This window comes from Acomys minous (genome assembly GCF_964271855.1).
Source record: "Acomys minous genome assembly, chromosome: 6".
NCBI lineage: Eukaryota > Metazoa > Chordata > Mammalia > Rodentia > Muridae > Acomys > Acomys minous.
The window spans coordinates 115,330,172-115,349,334 of NC_140487.1; the positions used below are offsets into that span (position 1 = coordinate 115,330,172).

Here is a 19,163-nt window from a genome sequence, read left to right on the forward strand (position 1 = left end):
TATCTGCAATTTCCCACCTTGAAAAATCCCTTACTTCACTTGCTGAGGTTGTCCTTCAAACTAGAAGAGGTTTAGGCTTGTTTCTCCTCCATCAAGGAGGCCTTTGTGCAGCTCTTAAAGAAGAGTGTTGCTTTTACATGGACCACTCTGGTGTGGTCAAGGACTCCATGGCCAAGTTTACAGAAGGCCTGGAGCATAGGAAGAGACAGAGGGAACAAGATCAAAACTGGTTCTCCTCCTCTCCTTGGCTAACTACTCTTTTGCCCTCTTTGTTAGGACCCCTGATAGGTTTCTTACTTCTTATATCTTTCAGCGCTGGGCTTTTAAATAACTGACCAAATTCATGAAACAGCACGTGGAAGCCATCGAGGCTAATCGCATACAGGCCCATTATCACACACTGGAGCTTGCAGACCAAGTCTATTCAGATGAATAGCAGGCCATTCCTCAGGCCTAGGACAGGGCCAGGGGCCAAAAGGCAACCCTTGGACCCAATGACGAGTTACAGAGGGCACCAAGGGATCCAGAGCCAATGAGGGATTATGTACGATCAGTCCCATATCCAACCTAAGACAGAGATGTCAACCAATTTTTAAAGAGATCAACCTGTTGGCTTCTCTATGATGGGTAAGGAATAGTCTGATGAAATTGATGCAGCCTAAGACAGGCCTAGGCCACACACCCAGCTTAAAATATATAGAAAAGTGGGACCTGTGGAGAGCTGCCCTTAGCAGGTCTTGGCTTAAAACATAGGGCAATTCCACCTTGTCTGTAGATTCCATTTTTTTTACCTCTGCCTGGCATTTAGCAGGCTGAGGTCAACCCATGCTACTCCACCTGGACCTGGAAACTGCTGCCTGACACGTAGCAGGTTCTTCTAGATTCTGGGAGGCTGCTTGCTTATCTTGCTTCTGTAGCTGCGTTCCCTCAGAGTTCAATCCCTAATCTTGGAGTTCTTCCTGCCAATGATGGATGGCTAGATATCTACCATTAGGTTCTCACAGCAACCCTGCCCTTGCCCTAGATATTGCCTATATAAACCCTGTAAGAATTTTCAATAAACGGGGCTTGATCAGAGTTCAGACTTGCCCTCATTTCTTCGTGTCTCCTGTCCTTTACTTTCACTTGTGCACCTCATCCCAGGTTCCATTTGAAGACCCCGCTGGAAAGTGCCATGGACATGCATTAACTACAGGACAGCATGATGGGCATGCATTAAATGAAGGTCAGTGTGTTGGCCATATGCTACATACAGGGCAGTGTGATGGGCAAATGTTAACAAAAGGGCAGTGTGATGGGCATATGTTAACAAAAGGGCAGTGTGAGGGGCATATGTTAACAAAAGAGCAGTGTGAAGGGCATATGTTAACAAAAGGGCAGTGTGAGTGGCATATGTTAACAAAAAGACAGTGTGATGGGCATATGTTAACAAAAGGGCAGTGTGATGGGCATATGTTAACAAAAGGGCAGTGTGATGGATATATGTTAACAAAAGGGCAGTGTGATGGGTATATGTTAACAAAAAGGCAGTGTCAGTGGCATATGTTAACAAAAGGGCAGTGTGATGGGTATATGTTAACAAAAGGGCAGTGTGACTGGCATATGTTAACAAAAGGGCAGTGTGATGGGTATATGTTAACAAACGGGCAGTGTGATGGGCATATGTTAACAAAAGGGCAGTGTGATGGGCATATGTTAACAAAAGGGCAGTGTGGTGGGCATATGTTAACAAAAGGGCAGTGTGATGGGTATATTTTAACAAAAGGGCAGTGTGAAGGGCATATGTTAACAAAAGGGCAGTGTGATGGGCATATGTTAACAAAAGGGCAGTGTGAGTGGCATATGTTAACAAAAAGACAGTGTGATGGGCATATGTTAACAAAAGGGCAGTGTGATGGGCATATGTTAACAGAAGGGCAGTGTGAGGCACATATGTTAACAGATGGGCAGTGTGATGGGCATATGTTAACAAAAGGGCAGTGTGATGGACATATGTTAACAAAAGGGCAGTGTGATGGGCATATGTTAACAAAAGGGCAGTGTGAGGGGCATATGTTAACAAAAGGGCAGTGTGAGTGGCATATGTTAACAAAAGGGCAGTGTGAGGGGCACATGTTAACAAAAGGGCTGTGTGAGTGGCATATGTTAACAAAAGGGCAGTGTGAGTGGCATATGTTAACAAAAGGGCAGTGTGAGGGTCATATGTTAACAAAAGGGCAATGTGATGGGCATATGTTAACAAAAGGGCAGTGTGAGGGGCACATGTTAACAAAAGGGCAGTGTGAGGGGCATATGTTAACAAAAGGGCAGTGTGATGGGCATATGTTAACAAAAGGGCAGTGTGATGGGCATATGTTAACAAAAGGGCAGTGTGATGGGCATATGTTAACAAAAGGGCAGTGTGAGGGGCATATGTTAACAAAAGGGCAGTTTGAGGGGCATATGTAAACTAAAGGGCAGTGTGAGGGGCATATGTTAACTAAAGGGCAGTGTGAGGGGCATATGTTAACAGAAGGGCAGTGTGATGGGCATATGTTAACAGATGGGCAGTGTGATGGGCATATGTTAACAAAAGGGCAGTGTGAGTGGCATATGTTAACAAAAGGACAGTGTGAGGGGTATATGTTAACAACAGGGTAGTGTGATGGGCATATGTTAACTAAAGGGCAGTGTGACGGGCATATGTTTGCAAAAGGGCAGTGTGATGGGCAGATGTTAACAAAAGGACAGTGTGATGGGCTTATGTTAACAAAAGGGCAGTGTGATGGGCTTATGTTAACAAAAGGGCAGTGTGAGGGGCATATGTTAACAAAAGGGCAGTCTTTGTGCCTTCCCATATATTCTTGTCTCCTTTCATTTGCCATGATACAACACCCAGACTTAAATGCAAATTAGAGGAGAAAATAAATTACCTATCATACACTCCCATTTCCCCAAACAATGCTAGCATTAATTGAGTCAGGAATCTGGAGGAATACTGCTTACTGACACAATTTCTGCCTTAATTGGAAGGCTAACATAGGTAGTTTTCTACCCAGTCCAGGAGCATCCATTTAGGGAATGGAGCTACCCACACTGGCCTAGACCTTCCTGCATTAATTAATAATCAAGTCAGTCTATAACAGAAATGCAACAGACTAAATACAATCTAAATGATTCCTCAATCAGGGCTTTTCTCCCAGTGGCCTCCTCCTCAAAACCCTGGTGGACCTTGAATCTGCAGCTTCCTGAGAATCTTTTGTCAATATAAGGAAAAACCGTATATATAGCAAATAGTAGACCACTCAAATCCATTCACAATTTAAAATCAGCCCTTGGCATTGTACTTGCTATCCTGTGCTTGCACAGTGATCCTCCATGCTCATTTTTCTTAAGGATAATGAAAAATATGACCAACTTTTCCAAGACCAACTTAACCTGAGTTTCTTCTCTAAGTAACCAAGTATGGTGACTGGTGTGTGATCGATTCAGGCATCAATTTGACATAAACTGAGAGTCACTTGGAAAGAAGGAATGTCAGCAGAAAAACTGTCTTCATATTGATTGTAGGTTGATGTAGAAAGGTTCAGTCTTTTCTCGGCCCTGCCATCTCTAGGCTTTTGAGCCTGGGCTGTATAAGAAACACAGCTATAATGGGACTGTGGTGGCACACACCTGGGCAGAGGCCAGTTACTTTTTGAGTGCAAGGCCATTCTGCTCTACGGAGCAAGTTCCTGAACAAGTGTGCATAGAGAGATTCTATCCCAAAAGAGCCAAAAAGCAGTGGGAGGAGGGGGAGGAAGATGCACCTGAGCACTGATGCAAGGGGAGCAAGCTAGTAGGCAAGACCCCTCCATGTTTATGCCTCAGGATGCTACCTTGGCTTCTCTGATGGAAGACAGCAACCTGTAAGCTGAAATGCTCCATCCCTGCCACAACTGCTTTTGGTCATGATGTTATGTCCAGCAACAGAGAAGAAAACAAGGACACCCATCTTTTTCCTCCATCACTATGGATATTTACCTGTATGGCTCATATAGGCTGTTGGAGGAATGAGAGATATGAGTTAGAAAAATGTGGAGAAGACACTGAAGGCAGATATCTGAACTGACCATTTGGGGAACCTGGACACTGGCTGTGCACTGAATCAATCCAAGTCCAGCTTTAATTTCAAATGCTTAACAGAACAACACAAATGTACAAGATTCTCCTGGAGGCTGCCAGGGTGAAATACCACAAACTGGAGAGCTTAAGTAATATGAAAGATCCTACCTGGAGAACAGGAAGGCTGGATTGGGGGTCTGAGATCAGACTTCTGTCAAGTGCTGGCTTCTCAGCAGGGGTCTGCAGGGAGCTCTCAGATGCCCGCCTTCTCTCTGTGTCCTTCCAGTTTCTTTCCCTTGTCCTGACCTCTTCAGATGAGGAGAGCAGACATGCTGGTACAGCAGCCCCATGACAGATTCATTTGAACTCAATCACTATCTAAATCCCTAACTTACAATAAGATGAAGAAACTTTTCAAATACTGTAATATAAAGTACATTACTGGCATATCACACAGTCCTACAGGACACACAGTTGTAGAAAGAGCTAATTGTACCTTGAAAGAGGTGCTTATTAAACAAAAAGGAAGAGTAAAGACCCCAAGAGACAGACTAGATAATGCTTTGTAAATTCTAAATTTTCTTAATATTTGTGAAAAAGACACACAACATCGCAGAAACATTACGCTACAGTAAAAAGTGAAGAACCAGGACATCCAACATCCGATAAGGCTCCGTTGACAATGGAATGGAAACCTGTAATAGTTTTGAGATGGGAGCGTGGTTACGTTTATGTATCTACAGGGAAGAAAAAATATGGTTACGAACAAAACTCATAAAGTTTAGATCTGACAAGGAAAGACCTCCTGCTATGCAAAACATGAATGTCTTGCATAGCAAAGGAATCTTAGGGCTATCTGACCCTTGGGGCATGCCATTTTTTCATACAGTGTGAATATTACATCTCAAAAAGAGGTACAGAGGTGATGTCTTACGCCTGTTCAAAAATTGCACAAAAAATTATCTTTACATGATTTGTACACCTTGCATATATTTATATGTATATGTATGTCTATGTACCTAGACGAATATTTTTTAAAGTTTGCTCATTTTCAGAGGAGAAGACCAAATAAAAATGAACACAGAACAATTAGCCCAAGTGATTCAACTTCACAGACTATTTCCTCAGCTACTATAGTACGATTGACTGAAGCTCACAAGCACTTAAGGATAGTCCTTCAAGGGGACACACCAGGTCATTTCCATTGGGGATTCTTCAAGTCTGAAATGTGTAATGTCTTCAGCAATAGGGATTTACTCTCAGCCTCTGAGACAAATGAAGGGCTACAGAAGTAGCCTGTATTATTTTGGGACTCTCTTGGATTCCCCCATCCAACAGCTTTGAAAATGATTTTTCATACTTGATATTGTGATTTTGATACTCGTATACTTGTATGTATTTATTTTAATAAATAAAACTAATATGAGTCCTTGAAAAAAAGGACTACCCCAGGCCTAGAGAGATGGCAAATTCGTTAATGGCTACACTCAATACAACAGCAACAACAAAAACAAAAAACAGGTTTAACATAAAGTATCAATCCCAAAAAGATGGGACAGAGCTTTTCTTATGCTTGGCCAATATCTTAATTTTCTAAGGGTACCCAAAAGATGATTTTACTCCAAGACAGCAAAGAAGTAATTTTAACAATATGCCATCTCTGTTCCCAGTAGGTGGTGAAGGTGCTTGTGGTGAGGTACCAATAAGCTTATTGTCTAGGGGTTTTGGTTATAAATTAGTAAAGTTTACATTTAGGGATTTCTGTCTTTCTCCCCTCTATCCTTTTTTCTCTCTTATCTTTGTACGGTATCTAGTGCCAGGTGAAAGGAGGGGAAAAGGGAATGTTAAAATGGGAAGAAATATAGAATTATGGGATAAAAGTTAGATTATTAAATCCACTATTCTCAAGTATTTTATGCTGGTATTGTATATTAATACAAATTTTAGAGGATTTTGAGCAACATTTGCTTAGTGAATTCTACATATTATATATTGATAGAAATTTAAAATTATTTATTCAATTGTTGCTTAGTGTGTTGTATATATGCAGCTCATTTGAAAATATGATGCAACATTTTAGTCATTTGAAAGCTAATTATTGCAAACTTTTGAGGATGGTTGGAGATGCAAGATAGTTATTAGTCTCCTATAAATCTTACTTGTAGTCTTGTTAGATGCTACTTTATTAACATAATAAGCTTTATTTAGTATCTTGTATGTCTTCAAGGTTAAGCTAATAGTACTTAGCTAGAAACACGAAATGTTTGTCTATTTAGATAAACAGAGATAAATAAATAGGTTGACCAATCAATAAGTGGATAGATACAAGATAGATAGATAGATAGATAGATAGATAGATATGATTATGCACTAAACTAAATAGAAGATCATCAAATGCTTCAGAAATCTACAGAATACAACATAGTAATAAGGTGCTTTTCTGAGAGAGACACACATCTCCTAGCAGCACCTACAATCTCTTCAATGAAGATGATAGATGTAATAGAAACAAAGGTGATAAAGTTAGTCACTAGACCAGAAAACTGTTCTTACATCTACTGGTGATAGCCACTGACTGTTCCAACTGTTATCAAGCATGACACCGGGAAATGGATTATCCAGCATTGCAGAGTCGATATGGGCTAGTCCTTCACAGAAAAGTCTGTCGGATGCTCTGGGATGGGAGGCTGAAGACTGGATGCCACAAAGATATGGGAAAACCTCTGGTAACTATCCTGGCAGGCAGCGGTCTCTGTCATGTCTATAAATTTGGAAGCTGCTTGCTTAAATGACTTGATGATTTCATAATCCCTGGTGATGATTTTAAAGAATTTACAACTTGATTCAAGTAACCTAAAAACCTTCCTGCAGTATAGCAGAAACTCCTAGGACCACTGTGAACCTCTATATGTCAATCAATTGATTCACAGCAAGACAGAAAACAAGACTGAAAGAAATTAATAATCAAGGAAATACATTCATTCTAGGTTTACTCCAAGGATAAGACCGAGATGTACCCCAGGATAAGAAAGACCAAATGAACATAGATATAAAGGAAGTGATTATCTATACAAGACAAGACAGACACCCATTTCTTAGAAAGACCTTGCCATAAAAAACTTACTTTGAACACATAATGTACATTTCAAATAATGAGATAAAAAGTCTACTTTGAACTCATAATGAGCATATAGATAAAACCACCACTTTCTACTTATAATAAACAAAGTATCAAGTCATATATGAGAATAAATAGTCCTACTCTAACTCCCTCTTTACATAACAATTGTATATATTTTTGAATGAGGTAGTGTTCTATACATGGAGAGCCTGTTTTATTAGATCATATGAGAACACAAGACTGAAAGAAAAAAGTTGTTTAGCCCACCAACTTCATCAAAAATGTGTCTGTCAGCTTATATATCTAATTGTCTGTATATTTGGTGTACATAGACGTATATACCTGTATAGTTGTATTTACATCTGTATCTTTAAACATATGTGGATGAATGGTGTCTTTGAAAGCTCCCTGATTTCACCAATTGACTGTGTGTGTGTGTGTTTGAGTGTGTGCATGTGTGTGTGTGTGTGTGTGTGTGTGTGTGTGTGTGTGTGTGTGTGTGTGTGTGTTAAGGAGTTTGGAGTGTTGTATCTCCCTTCATCATTACCACTCTAGCTTTCAGCAAGCAGCTGTTCATTATTAAGCCATTAAGTTAAAATGATCGAAGGTTTTCCATTTCAAAACCACTCTTATTTATAGAAAGAACCTGTCAGGGTTGCAGGCCACTTGTATGAACTCTAAGTTAAAAGTTTAAAATTAGGACCCAATGCTATTAAACTTCTGCTGATATCCAGAGACCTGTATTGGTGTAGAAAAACCAGAAAATTGGATCGCTGAATTGATAAGGCTTTAGACATAAGTCTGAAAGATCAAGGTTCAATTCCGTCATACTTCTCTCTTCTTTAGAAGCCAGAAGCCCCTGGGAAATAACCTGCAGATGGAACTAAATTGTATGTAGAGAATTAAACTTTAGATATAGAGAGCCCCAAATAGTCAGGCTGCTAGACTGGAGGTTCAACAGTGAATATAGAGAGAGAGAAAGCCCCAAATAGCAAGGCTACCAGCCTTAAGGACTAAGAGATCAAGTATAGAAAGAAGCACCAGCCATTAGTGGTATTCTCAGAATGTGCAACCTGACTTGATTTACCCTGTGTGCTAGAGTTGCCCTCTGGAAAAGAGGGAATCACAGTTGAGGAATGGCTTCAATCAGACTGACCTGTGAGCAAGGCTGTAGGGGCATTGTCATGATGAGTGGGCGATGTGGAAGGGCACACAACACTCTCTGGGTGCTGTTACCCTTGGGCAGGTAGTTATGAGTTGCATAAGAAAGCAAGATAAGCAAGCCATGGAGAGAAAACAAGTAAGCAGCATCCCTCCACGGTCTCTGCTTCCCTTCCTGCCTCTAGGTTCCTGCTTTGAGCTCTTGCTTCCTTCAATAGTGGAGTGTGACTTGTAAACCAAATCAACTCTTCCTCCTCAAGTGGCTTTGGGTCAGTGGCCTATCTTAGAAATAGAGAACAAACTAGGCAACTCACAGGCAATAAACTACCATATGTCGGGTGTTTCTGCTTCTGTTTTTCTAGGGCTTCCCAATGTGTCATTAAGTCGCTTATATGGGATGTTTCCAACTTCTTTATAAAGACACTTAGTGCTATGAATTTTCTTCTTACACTCCGTTCAATGTGTTCGACAAATTTGGGTATGTTGTTCTTCCATTTACATTGAATTTCAGGAAGTCCTTAATTTCTTTACTTCCTCCCTGACCCAGGTGTCATTAAGTAAAGAGTTGTTAATTTCCATGTGTGTATAGGCTTTTGGTTGTTTCTCTTGATGAAGTCCAGTTTTAGACCATGGTGATCTGATAGGATACAGGGTATTATTTCGATCTTCTTAAATCTGCTGAGGCTTCCTCTGTGACCTAATGTAGAATCCATTTTGGAGAAGGTTCCATGGGGTGATGAGAAGAAAGTATAATCCTTGTATTTGGGTGAAAAGTACTGTAGATGTGTTAGATCGATTTGATATCTAAAGTTGGGTAGTGTCATTTTTTTCTATTTAGTTTCTGTTTCAATGACCTAGTCTTTGGAGAAAGTAGGGTGTTGAAGTCTCCCACTATTAATGTGTGGGGATTGATGTGTGGTGTAAGCGTTATTAGTAGTTCTTTTACAAATGTGGGTGCCCTTGTATTGGGAGCATAGATGTTTAGACATGTGATGTCATCTTGGTTGACTTTATCTTTCATGAGTATGTACTGACTTTCTTCCTCTCTTTTGGTTAAGTTTTGTTGGAAGTCTATTTTATTCTATATTAAAAGGGCTACACCAGCTTGCTTCTTGTATCTCTGTGCCTGAAATACCTTTTTCCAGCCTTTTACCTTAAGGCAATGTTTATCCTTATGGCTGAGGTGTGTTTCATGAATGCAGAGGAATGTTGGGTCTTGTTTATACATTCATTCAGTTAGTCTGTGCCTTCTTATTAGAGAATTGAGACCATTGAGGTTGAGGGATATTGATGACCAGTGACTGTTAAATCCCTTGACTTGGATGTTGGTTGCAGTAGAGTGTTTGTGTGGTCATGTTTTTGTGATGATGTAGTTATCTACTTCCTGTGTAATTTTGGTTGTAGCTTGTTGCTTTGGTTTGGAGGTTTCTTCTAGTAACTTGTGTAAGGCTGGATTTTTGAATAGGTATTGTTTGAATTAGCTTTTCATAGAATATCTTGTTTTGTTCATCAATGCTTATTACTTGTTAGTCTGAGTGTAGTAGGCTGGCCTGGCATCTGTGATCTCTTAGTGTTTGCAGGACCTCTGTCCTGCCCTTCTGACTTTTGTGGTCTCTGCTGAGAAGTTGGTTGTAATTCTGAGAGGTTTGTCATTATATGTTACTTGGCCTATTTTCCTTGCCACTTTTAATATTTCTCTTTGTTCTGGATATTTTGTGTTTTCATTATTAGTGGTGGGAGGATTTTCTTTTCTGATCTAGTCTACTTGGTGTTCTGTAGGCCTCTTGTATGTTCATATGCATCTACTTCTCTAAATTGGGGAAAATTTTCTACTATGATTTTCTTGAAGACATTTTCTGGGGCTTGGTGTCATCTTTTCATGGTGTCTGATTTCTTGGATGTTTTCTGTCAGGAATTTTTCGATGTAGCATTTTCGTTGATGGTTGCATCAAGTTCTACACTTGTATCTCCTAGTCCCAAGGTTTGTTCCTCCATCTCTTAGATTCTGTTAGAGCCCCTCACCTCTGTGTTGCTTGTTTTCTTTTCTAATGTCTCTCGTTCCCATTTTTTCTGTCTTTGCCTTTATCATTGATTCCATTTTCTTCTTCTGATATTCATCTGTTTTATTGGTTTCCTTCATGTGATTGCTTGTAATTTCCAGAATTTCATCCAGTATCTCTCTATTGGATTTTTTGTGTCTTCAACCTGTTTGGCTGCTTCTTCCTGCACTTGTTTGCAATTTCATGTGTTTCTTATATTATGATCTTCTTTACTAAGGATTTGAGGTCATTTTCAGGCATTTTGATTCTGTTTAGTTCTCAGGGTTGCTTTCTTTGGGATAGCTGGGATCTGGAAATGCCATATTGTCTTGATTTTTGTTGCTCATGTTCTTACACTGGCCTTTAGTCATCTTGCTGTCTCTAGTGTTGGGAAGTATCTTCTGGTGTCCTTCACTGGTCATTGAAAGCAGAAAGTTGGTGAGTGATTGTAGGTTGAGGGCCCTTGCCTATGAGGATCATGAAATTCTTCCCTGGAACAGGCAAGAGACCTGGTTTCTGCTCCAGCAGACTTTCCTCCACACCTTAGCCTCCCCCCTCAGTCACCAGATGTACACGTCCGCCCAGTCCCATTCAGGTAGCATAACTCTGGGCGTTGACTCCCTCTGAGTTGGGGTTTAGATCTCTGTCCTTACCCCTCAGGGCTCTCCATCCCTCTCCGGAAAGCATGGGAGACCCTGTCAGGTTGGGTAGCCTGGTTAGGCTGAATTTTATCTGCCCTGTTGTGTAAGCATGGTCTGCTGTGGCTGGTAGTTAGGTTCTGGTCCAGTCACATTCAGACTGTGCAACTTGGCTGGGTAGTGTGTTCACAGCCACCTGGGCTTCCATGTGGGCCCTGGGGCTTTATCAGGACTGGCACAGGGCAAATGGGGTGGGAATGAGAACAGATCCACTAAGTTCCCTGAGATTTCTCCAAGCCAGGAGCTCGGGTGCTTCACTGCCAGGAGCTCAGTGCCATATACCGAGGTCGGGTTTTAGAGCCTGGCTGCAGTTCAGGGAAGGTTCCAGCCCAGAGTCCGGGGTTGAGTCTCCCATCCTCCATGGCCTATTGGTTGAATCAGAGCCAGGTCCACCTGGGGTCAGCACTACAGGACCCCACTCTCCTACTGTTTTCCAGTTCATGTGGTCTGTGGCTCCAAGTAAGGTCCCTTGTCTCTATGCAGTAGTTCAGATATACTGCATAGTAGTTGATGCTACCTTGGAAAGTCTTTCAAATTCTTTTTCAATGGGAGAGGACAAAGGTTTTGGCATACATGAAATTGTACTCATGAGAAATCACAAGCATCAGCTAATGTACAGTGCGATGGGAAGGCCTCACCCTAGGAAAACCAACTTTTATGACTCCCCCCGCCAAGAAAATATTCAATGAGGCTTTCTAATAAGAGCAAAGCTCCCCAAAAGGAGTAGGCTAAGGGAAGTGAGATAAAAAGTCCAAAACCTGGAGTGACATGAAGACATCACTCCTATGTCTTGTTTGTCTTTCCTGTTGGCACAGGCACAATGTTCCACAAACAGCCCATAGAGCCAGAACAGCCTGTAGATATGATGGGGGCTTTCCTGAAGACATCTCAATTGAAACCTGTTAAAGACAAACTAACCCATGCCTACTTAGGGCCAACATGGTTTCTAAGCTTCATTTCCTTTTTTTTAGCACTTCTTTTTCCTGGCAACACCCCTCAAATATCTAACTTACAACAATGTTTTTAAAGGGGAATTCTTTAAGCCCTCAACTTGCTGTGAATTACACTGAGTGATGGGGGACCAAGGAGTGATTCTCCTTTGATAAGCCTGCATAAACACTGGAGATATCTCAGTCCTCCCCTGGACACCTCTCTAGTAATCTCTGTGCTTAGTGCCAATGCTTTAAAAGTCCTTTAATAAGATTTGGTTCCTGCTGCCTTACTCTGACACTTTTCCCATAGCAAAGCCAAGAACCCAGCCTCACCTGAGTGCAAACCCAAAGTTCGGAAGGGATCTCCACAGGCTACACAACCTGTAGTGCTGACCCTACTCCCTCACTGTAAGTACCAGATCTAATTGGCTTAAGAGTCTGAAGCAGAGACAAGAGGTGGCCTGATGATTGGATATCTGGGAGGGCTTGAAGTCAATCAGGATTTTCTGGCTGTAGTGACTGGCATCTTCAGCTCCTTCACAATGGGAGCCCATCTATGAATGCACATTTTTCTTTGGGTACAAGGATGAGGATTCTAATAGCCTCATCTGAACAATTAGTGTCTGTAATGACCCTATTTCTGATTAAGGTCAAATTCGAAGCCTCCAAGACATGAACAGGAAATGAGTTCATGAAAGGGGACAAAATTCAAACAATAAAATATTCAAAAAATCTCCGATAATTTTAAATCTTGGTTTATCAAGATAAAGTTTCTCTGTGTAGCCTTGGCTGTCTGGCCAACTTGTTCAGTAGTCCAGGCTGCCCTTGAACCCAAAGATACACCTGCCTCTGTCACTAGAGTATTCTGATTAAAGGCTTGCACCACAAGTGGGGTGGCATAAAAATCTGCATTTTAGCAAATAAGGTAAATTAGAATTTTTCAGGGAGACATTTGCTTGAATGAATCACAGTATAAACTACAGGGATTACCAAACTCATATATCAATAGTTTAATATAAAAATATTTCACCTCTTACTTATAGTTGGTTCTCTGATGGTAGCATAATATTCCAGAGTCATTGCCCTTCATTCCAGGACTCAGCGTCCAGTAGACTGCTTCCCCTTCAAGTAGTTCCAAGAGGAACGTGCAAAGGTCATTGGTTGTATCTGGTTCGTGTTTGTTCAGCCTGACCTTTTGACCCAGTGCTCATATCAGAAGCAGGTCTAGGATGTGACCTGCCATCAGCTAGTAATAGTGAGAAACGGAGTGTTCAGGTGCCCCAGAGCCTCTGCTACAAGGAACTTGTTGGACTAGTGTCAAGTGGTTTATTTAGCACTGTGGAAGGCCCATTCATAGCACAGGATGAAGAGCATGGGGAAAGATGTTTACTTTAGAAACAAAAGCTAAAGGTACTGTATCCCTGAAGACTGGAGAATGAAGACATCATGGAGCCAGGAAGCATCAGCAGGCCCCTCACAAACAAGTAAGGACTAGGGACAGTGGAGGCACCAGTTTGGTCAGAAACTCGAGAGTAGCCTCGGGATTTTTGCAGGCTTGAAAATTCATATGGGACTGGTAAGATAGCTCTGTCAGTAAAGTGCTTGCCTTGCAGTCCCAAGGACCTGAGTTCAGTCCCCAGAAGACATGGAAAAAACAGATGAAATAGCATACATTTGTAACCCTGTTGCCTAAAGCCAAGACAAGGACCCTTGGGGACAGGGATAAGCTGGCACAGAGTCAATGACACAGACTCCAAAGTCAGGCAAGTGGCATAAGCATAGGGATCTGCCTCATTGGCTTGGGTATTTCACCAGGTATGATGTCATTGGTTTCTGGACATGTATAGGTAGGCATCAGGCTGGCTCTATGCAGAAGTCCAGTAACATCACACAGAGGAGTTATTAGGAACACCTTCTGTTCCTGTAAAATGGCTGGTGTCGTTCCTCCTACATAACCCCAATGCTAGCTGGGGTGAGCAGCAGTGTCCACTTATCCAGCTTAACTTATTCTGTGAACTCCGTGCTGATGGGAAGCCCTGTCTCAGTAAACAAAGCACACAGCTCCTGAAGAACAAGCTCCACGGTTGTCCCCTGAACTCCCATGCATTCTCACACATATGCAAACATACCTTCTTCTGCATACACATGCATAGATGTGCACATACACAGAGGAACAACCAGAGACACATAAGCACACAGAAGATAGCCAGGAATTTTTACTCTTGCCTGTAATGAGAGCACATGTGAGGCTGAGGACAGCAGATCTTTGTGAGTTCATTCAAGGCTTCCCATGCTGGTCAGGACTGTGAAGAACCCAACAACAGGTCTCATCAAAAGACAAGACGATTGTGCAGCCTTGGGTCTTCACAGAGGCTTAGAATGCCCCTTCTGTGCTTGAATGAATGACTGATGGATGAAGTGAGCAAATGATACAGAATCAACGTACTCTTTCCTATTACCAGATGTCACAGCTTACCACAAGAAAGCAACAAGGCAGGTGTGCAAACACTCTCACTCTCTCCACAGTGCACAGTCCTTCTCACTCTTGGAAGTGGAAGCTGGGAGGTGATGGGCGGTCACACCAACACTGCCTTATGGAAGGTTCCCTAGACAGGAGCTGAGCCCTGCTTCGCAGCAGCTGAGGGAGTCATCACAATCAGATAAGATTTAATTTGGCATCAACCCATGGGATGAAGGATATTCTAGCCTGCAGGGCTGTCCTGCCAGATGCTGGGAGAATTACCTACCCAGGGGCTTGGCTATGGCCATCTGTGAGTACATTCTTTGGCCACACCTACTTTACTCCCTTTGCCACAACAACCTCCACCCCTCCAGAAAGGAAAAACTATTTAAGGGCAGTTGGAGTACCTGAAAAACAAGACAAGCACTTGAACAGGCAACTGCAGCAGCATCTGACAGGTAAATGGACAGACACTCCCGGGCTGCAGCTGCATTTGAAGAATTGTGCAGGTGCATGTGTGTGTATATGGATATGCCTGTGGATGGGAATCACAGCCAGCTAAACTTGTACAAGACAGTATTCATGAGCAAGAATGTTGTGTGGGTTCATGAGGGGGTTAGTGAGAATTTGAGAGCATATGTGTGCATAAGTTATGGAAAAGGGTTAGAAATGCTTGCAAAGAAAATGTGCAATTTTAGTGGGGAAGAGAAAATTGGAGTTCAGAACTCATGCTTGGGATTCCCAAGCCTTGAATCTGACATGAAGATCCATGTGGGGGATCTAGTGAGGGGAGGCATTGGCTCCCTTTGATGTGGAGTAAGTCCAGTCTACGAGGAGGAATGAAGGAAGTGCAAATCTGGTGCCTTTATTACACCATTCCTGTATTAGGACCTGCTCCACAGACCAGGAAAAGACAGGAGATGACAGGCGTGATACATGTTTGTAGGCCACACTGTATGTACACCATGCAAGAGGATATCTGTGCTCAGGGGTGGCAGAGTGGACAGCGGAGCAGGGTCTGGGGCAGACAGATGCTGAGACAGCATGGGAAGAAATGCCCAGGACTGTCCCTCTATACATCCTTCACAGAGCTCACATCATGAAGGTCCTCTTGCTGCTGACAGTAATGATCCTGACCTTTGGTAAGATTTGACCCCAAACAAAGAGGTAACCTGAGAAGGGAGGCACCCTAACCCAGAGTTTTCCTTTCTGTTGCCTTAGCCCCCTCTCTTGGTGACAGGAAGAAGGAAGACACTTCTAGGGAAAGAAGATAGCAGAGAGATGCCTTGTGGAGATGTATCAGTAGAGTGGAACCTTCCCAAGGATGTTTCTCCTTTTCTCTTCAGACCCAATACAGATCCAGGGGAGTTTTATGGAATTCAGTAAAATGGTCACGCTTCTAACAAAAAGGTCTGCAATTGAGTTTTCCAACTATGGATGCCACTGTGGCCCTGGTGGTGGAGGATACCCCATGGATGATACAGATCGGTGAGGCCACACAGTGCCCTTTATCCTCTATAACTCTGGCTAGGAAGGGACTAGGTGAGAGCCAGCAACCGCTGCCTCAGTGTTCCTGTGAGGGTGTGACAAATTCAGAGTTAGAATCCACAGCCTGATTTGGGGGGGGCGTCCAGGCAGCAAAAGTCACCACATTGAGACCTCTCCTCTGGACCATGCCTATATTCTTGAGTCTCATTCCCAATGGTCAAAGGTCAAGGGAAAGGATAAGCACCAGGATTCCAGGAATATGTGTAAGCAGTCTTAATAGGACATGTCCCCAAACAGGTGCTGCTTTCACCACAAATGTTGCTATGAAGATCTACCACATTATGGATGTCACAATACATCTCTGCACTACAAAAGCTCCTCCGATTGGAATAGTATTATCTGTGATGGTAAGAAAGACCCTGAGATGCAAGCAAGCTTCCTTCACATCTTTGTTGATCACATGCATCCTGGGGACTTTACTGGTGCAGGAGGGGAATTTCCTAAGAATCTCACAGTCAAGTATGAAGCCATGAAATGATGAAGAGAGTTGTGAAGCTTCCAATAGGAGAGCAGAAAAAGCCTTCACTCAGTCTGATGTTTGAGATGGATCCTGCAAGAAGTGGCATCTTAGCTGAGTCCTAAAGGACTCCTAGAGTCAATGAAGCACACATCTGCTAAAACAGGGGACACACAGCCATCCCCAAAGAGGGCCCAGTATGTCCAAAGGGTCAAGGAGGACTGTCAGACAAACTGTGCTATACAGTGGACATGTGAGGATGAGTCTCAGCTGAGTGGGCATAAGGTCAAACCAGGTCTTCATGGCCATTGTCTTGAGGTTTGTGTGCTCCAACAATGGGGCCTATTATTTAGCAAAGCAGCAAGAAGCACATTTGCAAAAGGAGGATTCACCCTGGCTACAGAGGGCATGTGCAACAGGGAGAGAGACACTTGTGTAAAACAGGCACATTCAGGTTGGAAAGATCTCACACTGGCGGATTTCCAGAGAAGTGTGCTGATGGATCTGGGCAACCTCTACAGAATAGGATCAGCCCTGCTCCTAAGATCCCACATTTTGCCAGCATCTGTGCTTCTATTATAAAAAAACACTAAAGATCCAAGAACCCTGGTCTCTGATGACCAGTGACCTTCAGCTCTAAAGATGAGAGGGAAAATGAACACATCCCAGAAGCCCCTGTTGAGTTCCTCTTTTGGCACTTCAGTCAGAATAAAGCTGCCTGTTACCCAAGGACAATCTCAGCCAAGGAAATTTTTGGATCATACAGCCTTTAACCATTACCACCAATCCTGAGGCCACTGAGGCTGGGGCCTACTAACACAAGCAGGCCTGTTAGCAAGAAGGCAGGCCAACAGTGTATCTCAGCTGCAACGTGATAGCCTCCCATGCTTCAGGGCCAGGGGTCCATCTCCAGCCCTGTAGGAATTGAGCAAGATTGATCATGTCTAGAGTCCCAGAGCTTATCATGTGGAGGGAGGACAGCCTCTGCTACATGAGACACTGTTTTTAACTTGAAGGAAAAAAGAAGTGGTAGTTAAGAAGTGAGGCAAACCTGTGGCAATCCCATTGGTTGTGGCTATGTGTCCCTTCAGATGGAGTCTTTCTGACAGTTCTAGTTCTTGTCTTGGAACAGAAAGGTTCTGACAAGCAGCCATGGGATATGAATAACTTGAGCTCAGTGTCTGTTTTTGCTTAATTTCAGAATTTCTGGATTTCTGTGAGAAAAAGCTGTGTATGTGTGATACTTCCACCGCTAGATGTTTTGCTGACAGCATGAAAACCTACAATCCTAAATACCAAGGCTACCCCAAGAATCTTTGCAAGGGAAGTTCCCCCAAGTGCTGAGAGAGCTGCCTTCCATGACCCCTGGACTCAGGCCTTTTTAAACACCTCTCCACCCAACCAAATCTCCAGGTGATAAAGAAACACACTCTCCCAGCCTAAAAGCAATGTGGCACTCTTCTGCCTTTACCCAGAATGAGGCACCAATACAGTGTATCAGGCTGATCCTTTCCCACCACCCCACTAGCAACTCATTTCCTCACTTCTACCTTCCCCTTCACAGAAACTTCCTCCCACTACATAAGAGAGTCCCAGGGCTCTCACAAATAAAGTCATGCAGCAACAACCATGTGCCTCTTTCTTATCTCAAAAAGAGTCCCTGACAGAAAGCATGCATGATAAGAATACCTGCCTTGAGGTTGGCATGGTGGCTCAGTGATTAACACAAACACATGAGTACATGTGTTCGACCTCCAGAACCCAAGAATATAAAGCACACACCTGTTCATACTCCTCCAGATGGGAAGACAAAAACAGGTGAATCTCTGGGAGTCAGTGCCAGGCTAGCTGAATCAGCAAGTTCCAGCCCAATGAGGGACCCTGAAACACAAGGTAGTCTATGTCTCAGAAATGACATCTGAACTTGACCTGTGGCCTCCCTACACACATGCACACATTTGCATGTATGCATAGGCACACACAAACAGATAGGCACACACATGAGCAACTTCCAGGTTGCTATAGCAGGGTCCCACTCCCAGTACCCACAGCCTTAAGCCTTGGTTCTCATATTCAAATGGAGATGCCCCTCAGAGCCTCTTGCAAGGCTGGTTTGAGAATCAATAGGGGCAAGAGATGTCTGTCAAGCAGTGTCCATCCAGCCTACAACAGCCATCTCTGTTAAAGGCAGACCTCTCTTTTCTTGTCCTCAGGCCAGAGCCAACTCTCCTGGCCTATTAAGGGATCTGGAAGTGGTCAGAATAAAGTGGAGATGCTTCGATCTATGCTTAGCCACACTGAACTCAAAGAAAACAGAGAATGTAGAACATGGTACCTTGTGCTCATATGCTTAATGCAGACCTACTACCAGAGGACTGATGGAGCCATGGTGTGCACAAAGCTGGCCACCAAGCACAAATTGATCCTGTCACAGGTGCACGTGGTAAAACTAGATGCCTTGCAGAGATGCTAAAAATGCCCTGACAGCTCAGAGGATCCTCTACGCCTGGACCATCAATCAGAAACTAGACAATTCATCTCCTGGTTCTTGGTACAGGTCATGGGGTGGGTGGAGGACCCACAGGTAAAGGCTTTTGATTGTCTGGCTCCGTTGATTCCAGCTCCCTATTTTGAATCTGTTAACTTTTTCACTAATATTAAGA

General features: G+C 43.0%; 1 protein-coding gene across 1 annotated transcript; it reads left to right on the top strand.

Annotated features, from left to right (window-relative positions):
* The first annotated feature begins 1,077 nt into the window (after positions 1 to 1,077).
* On the top strand, positions 1,078 to 18,062 carry LOC311599227 (phospholipase A2, membrane associated-like). Its single transcript, XM_084784946.1, has 4 exons — positions 1,078 to 1,225; positions 15,842 to 15,983; positions 16,281 to 16,390; positions 17,702 to 18,062. The coding sequence occupies exons 2-4, from the start codon at positions 15,868 to 15,870 to the stop codon at positions 17,842 to 17,844; spliced, it is 369 nt and encodes a 122-aa protein (XP_084641072.1). The 5' UTR covers positions 1,078 to 1,225; positions 15,842 to 15,867; the 3' UTR covers positions 17,845 to 18,062.
* Positions 18,063 to 19,163: the final 1,101 nt, after the last annotated feature.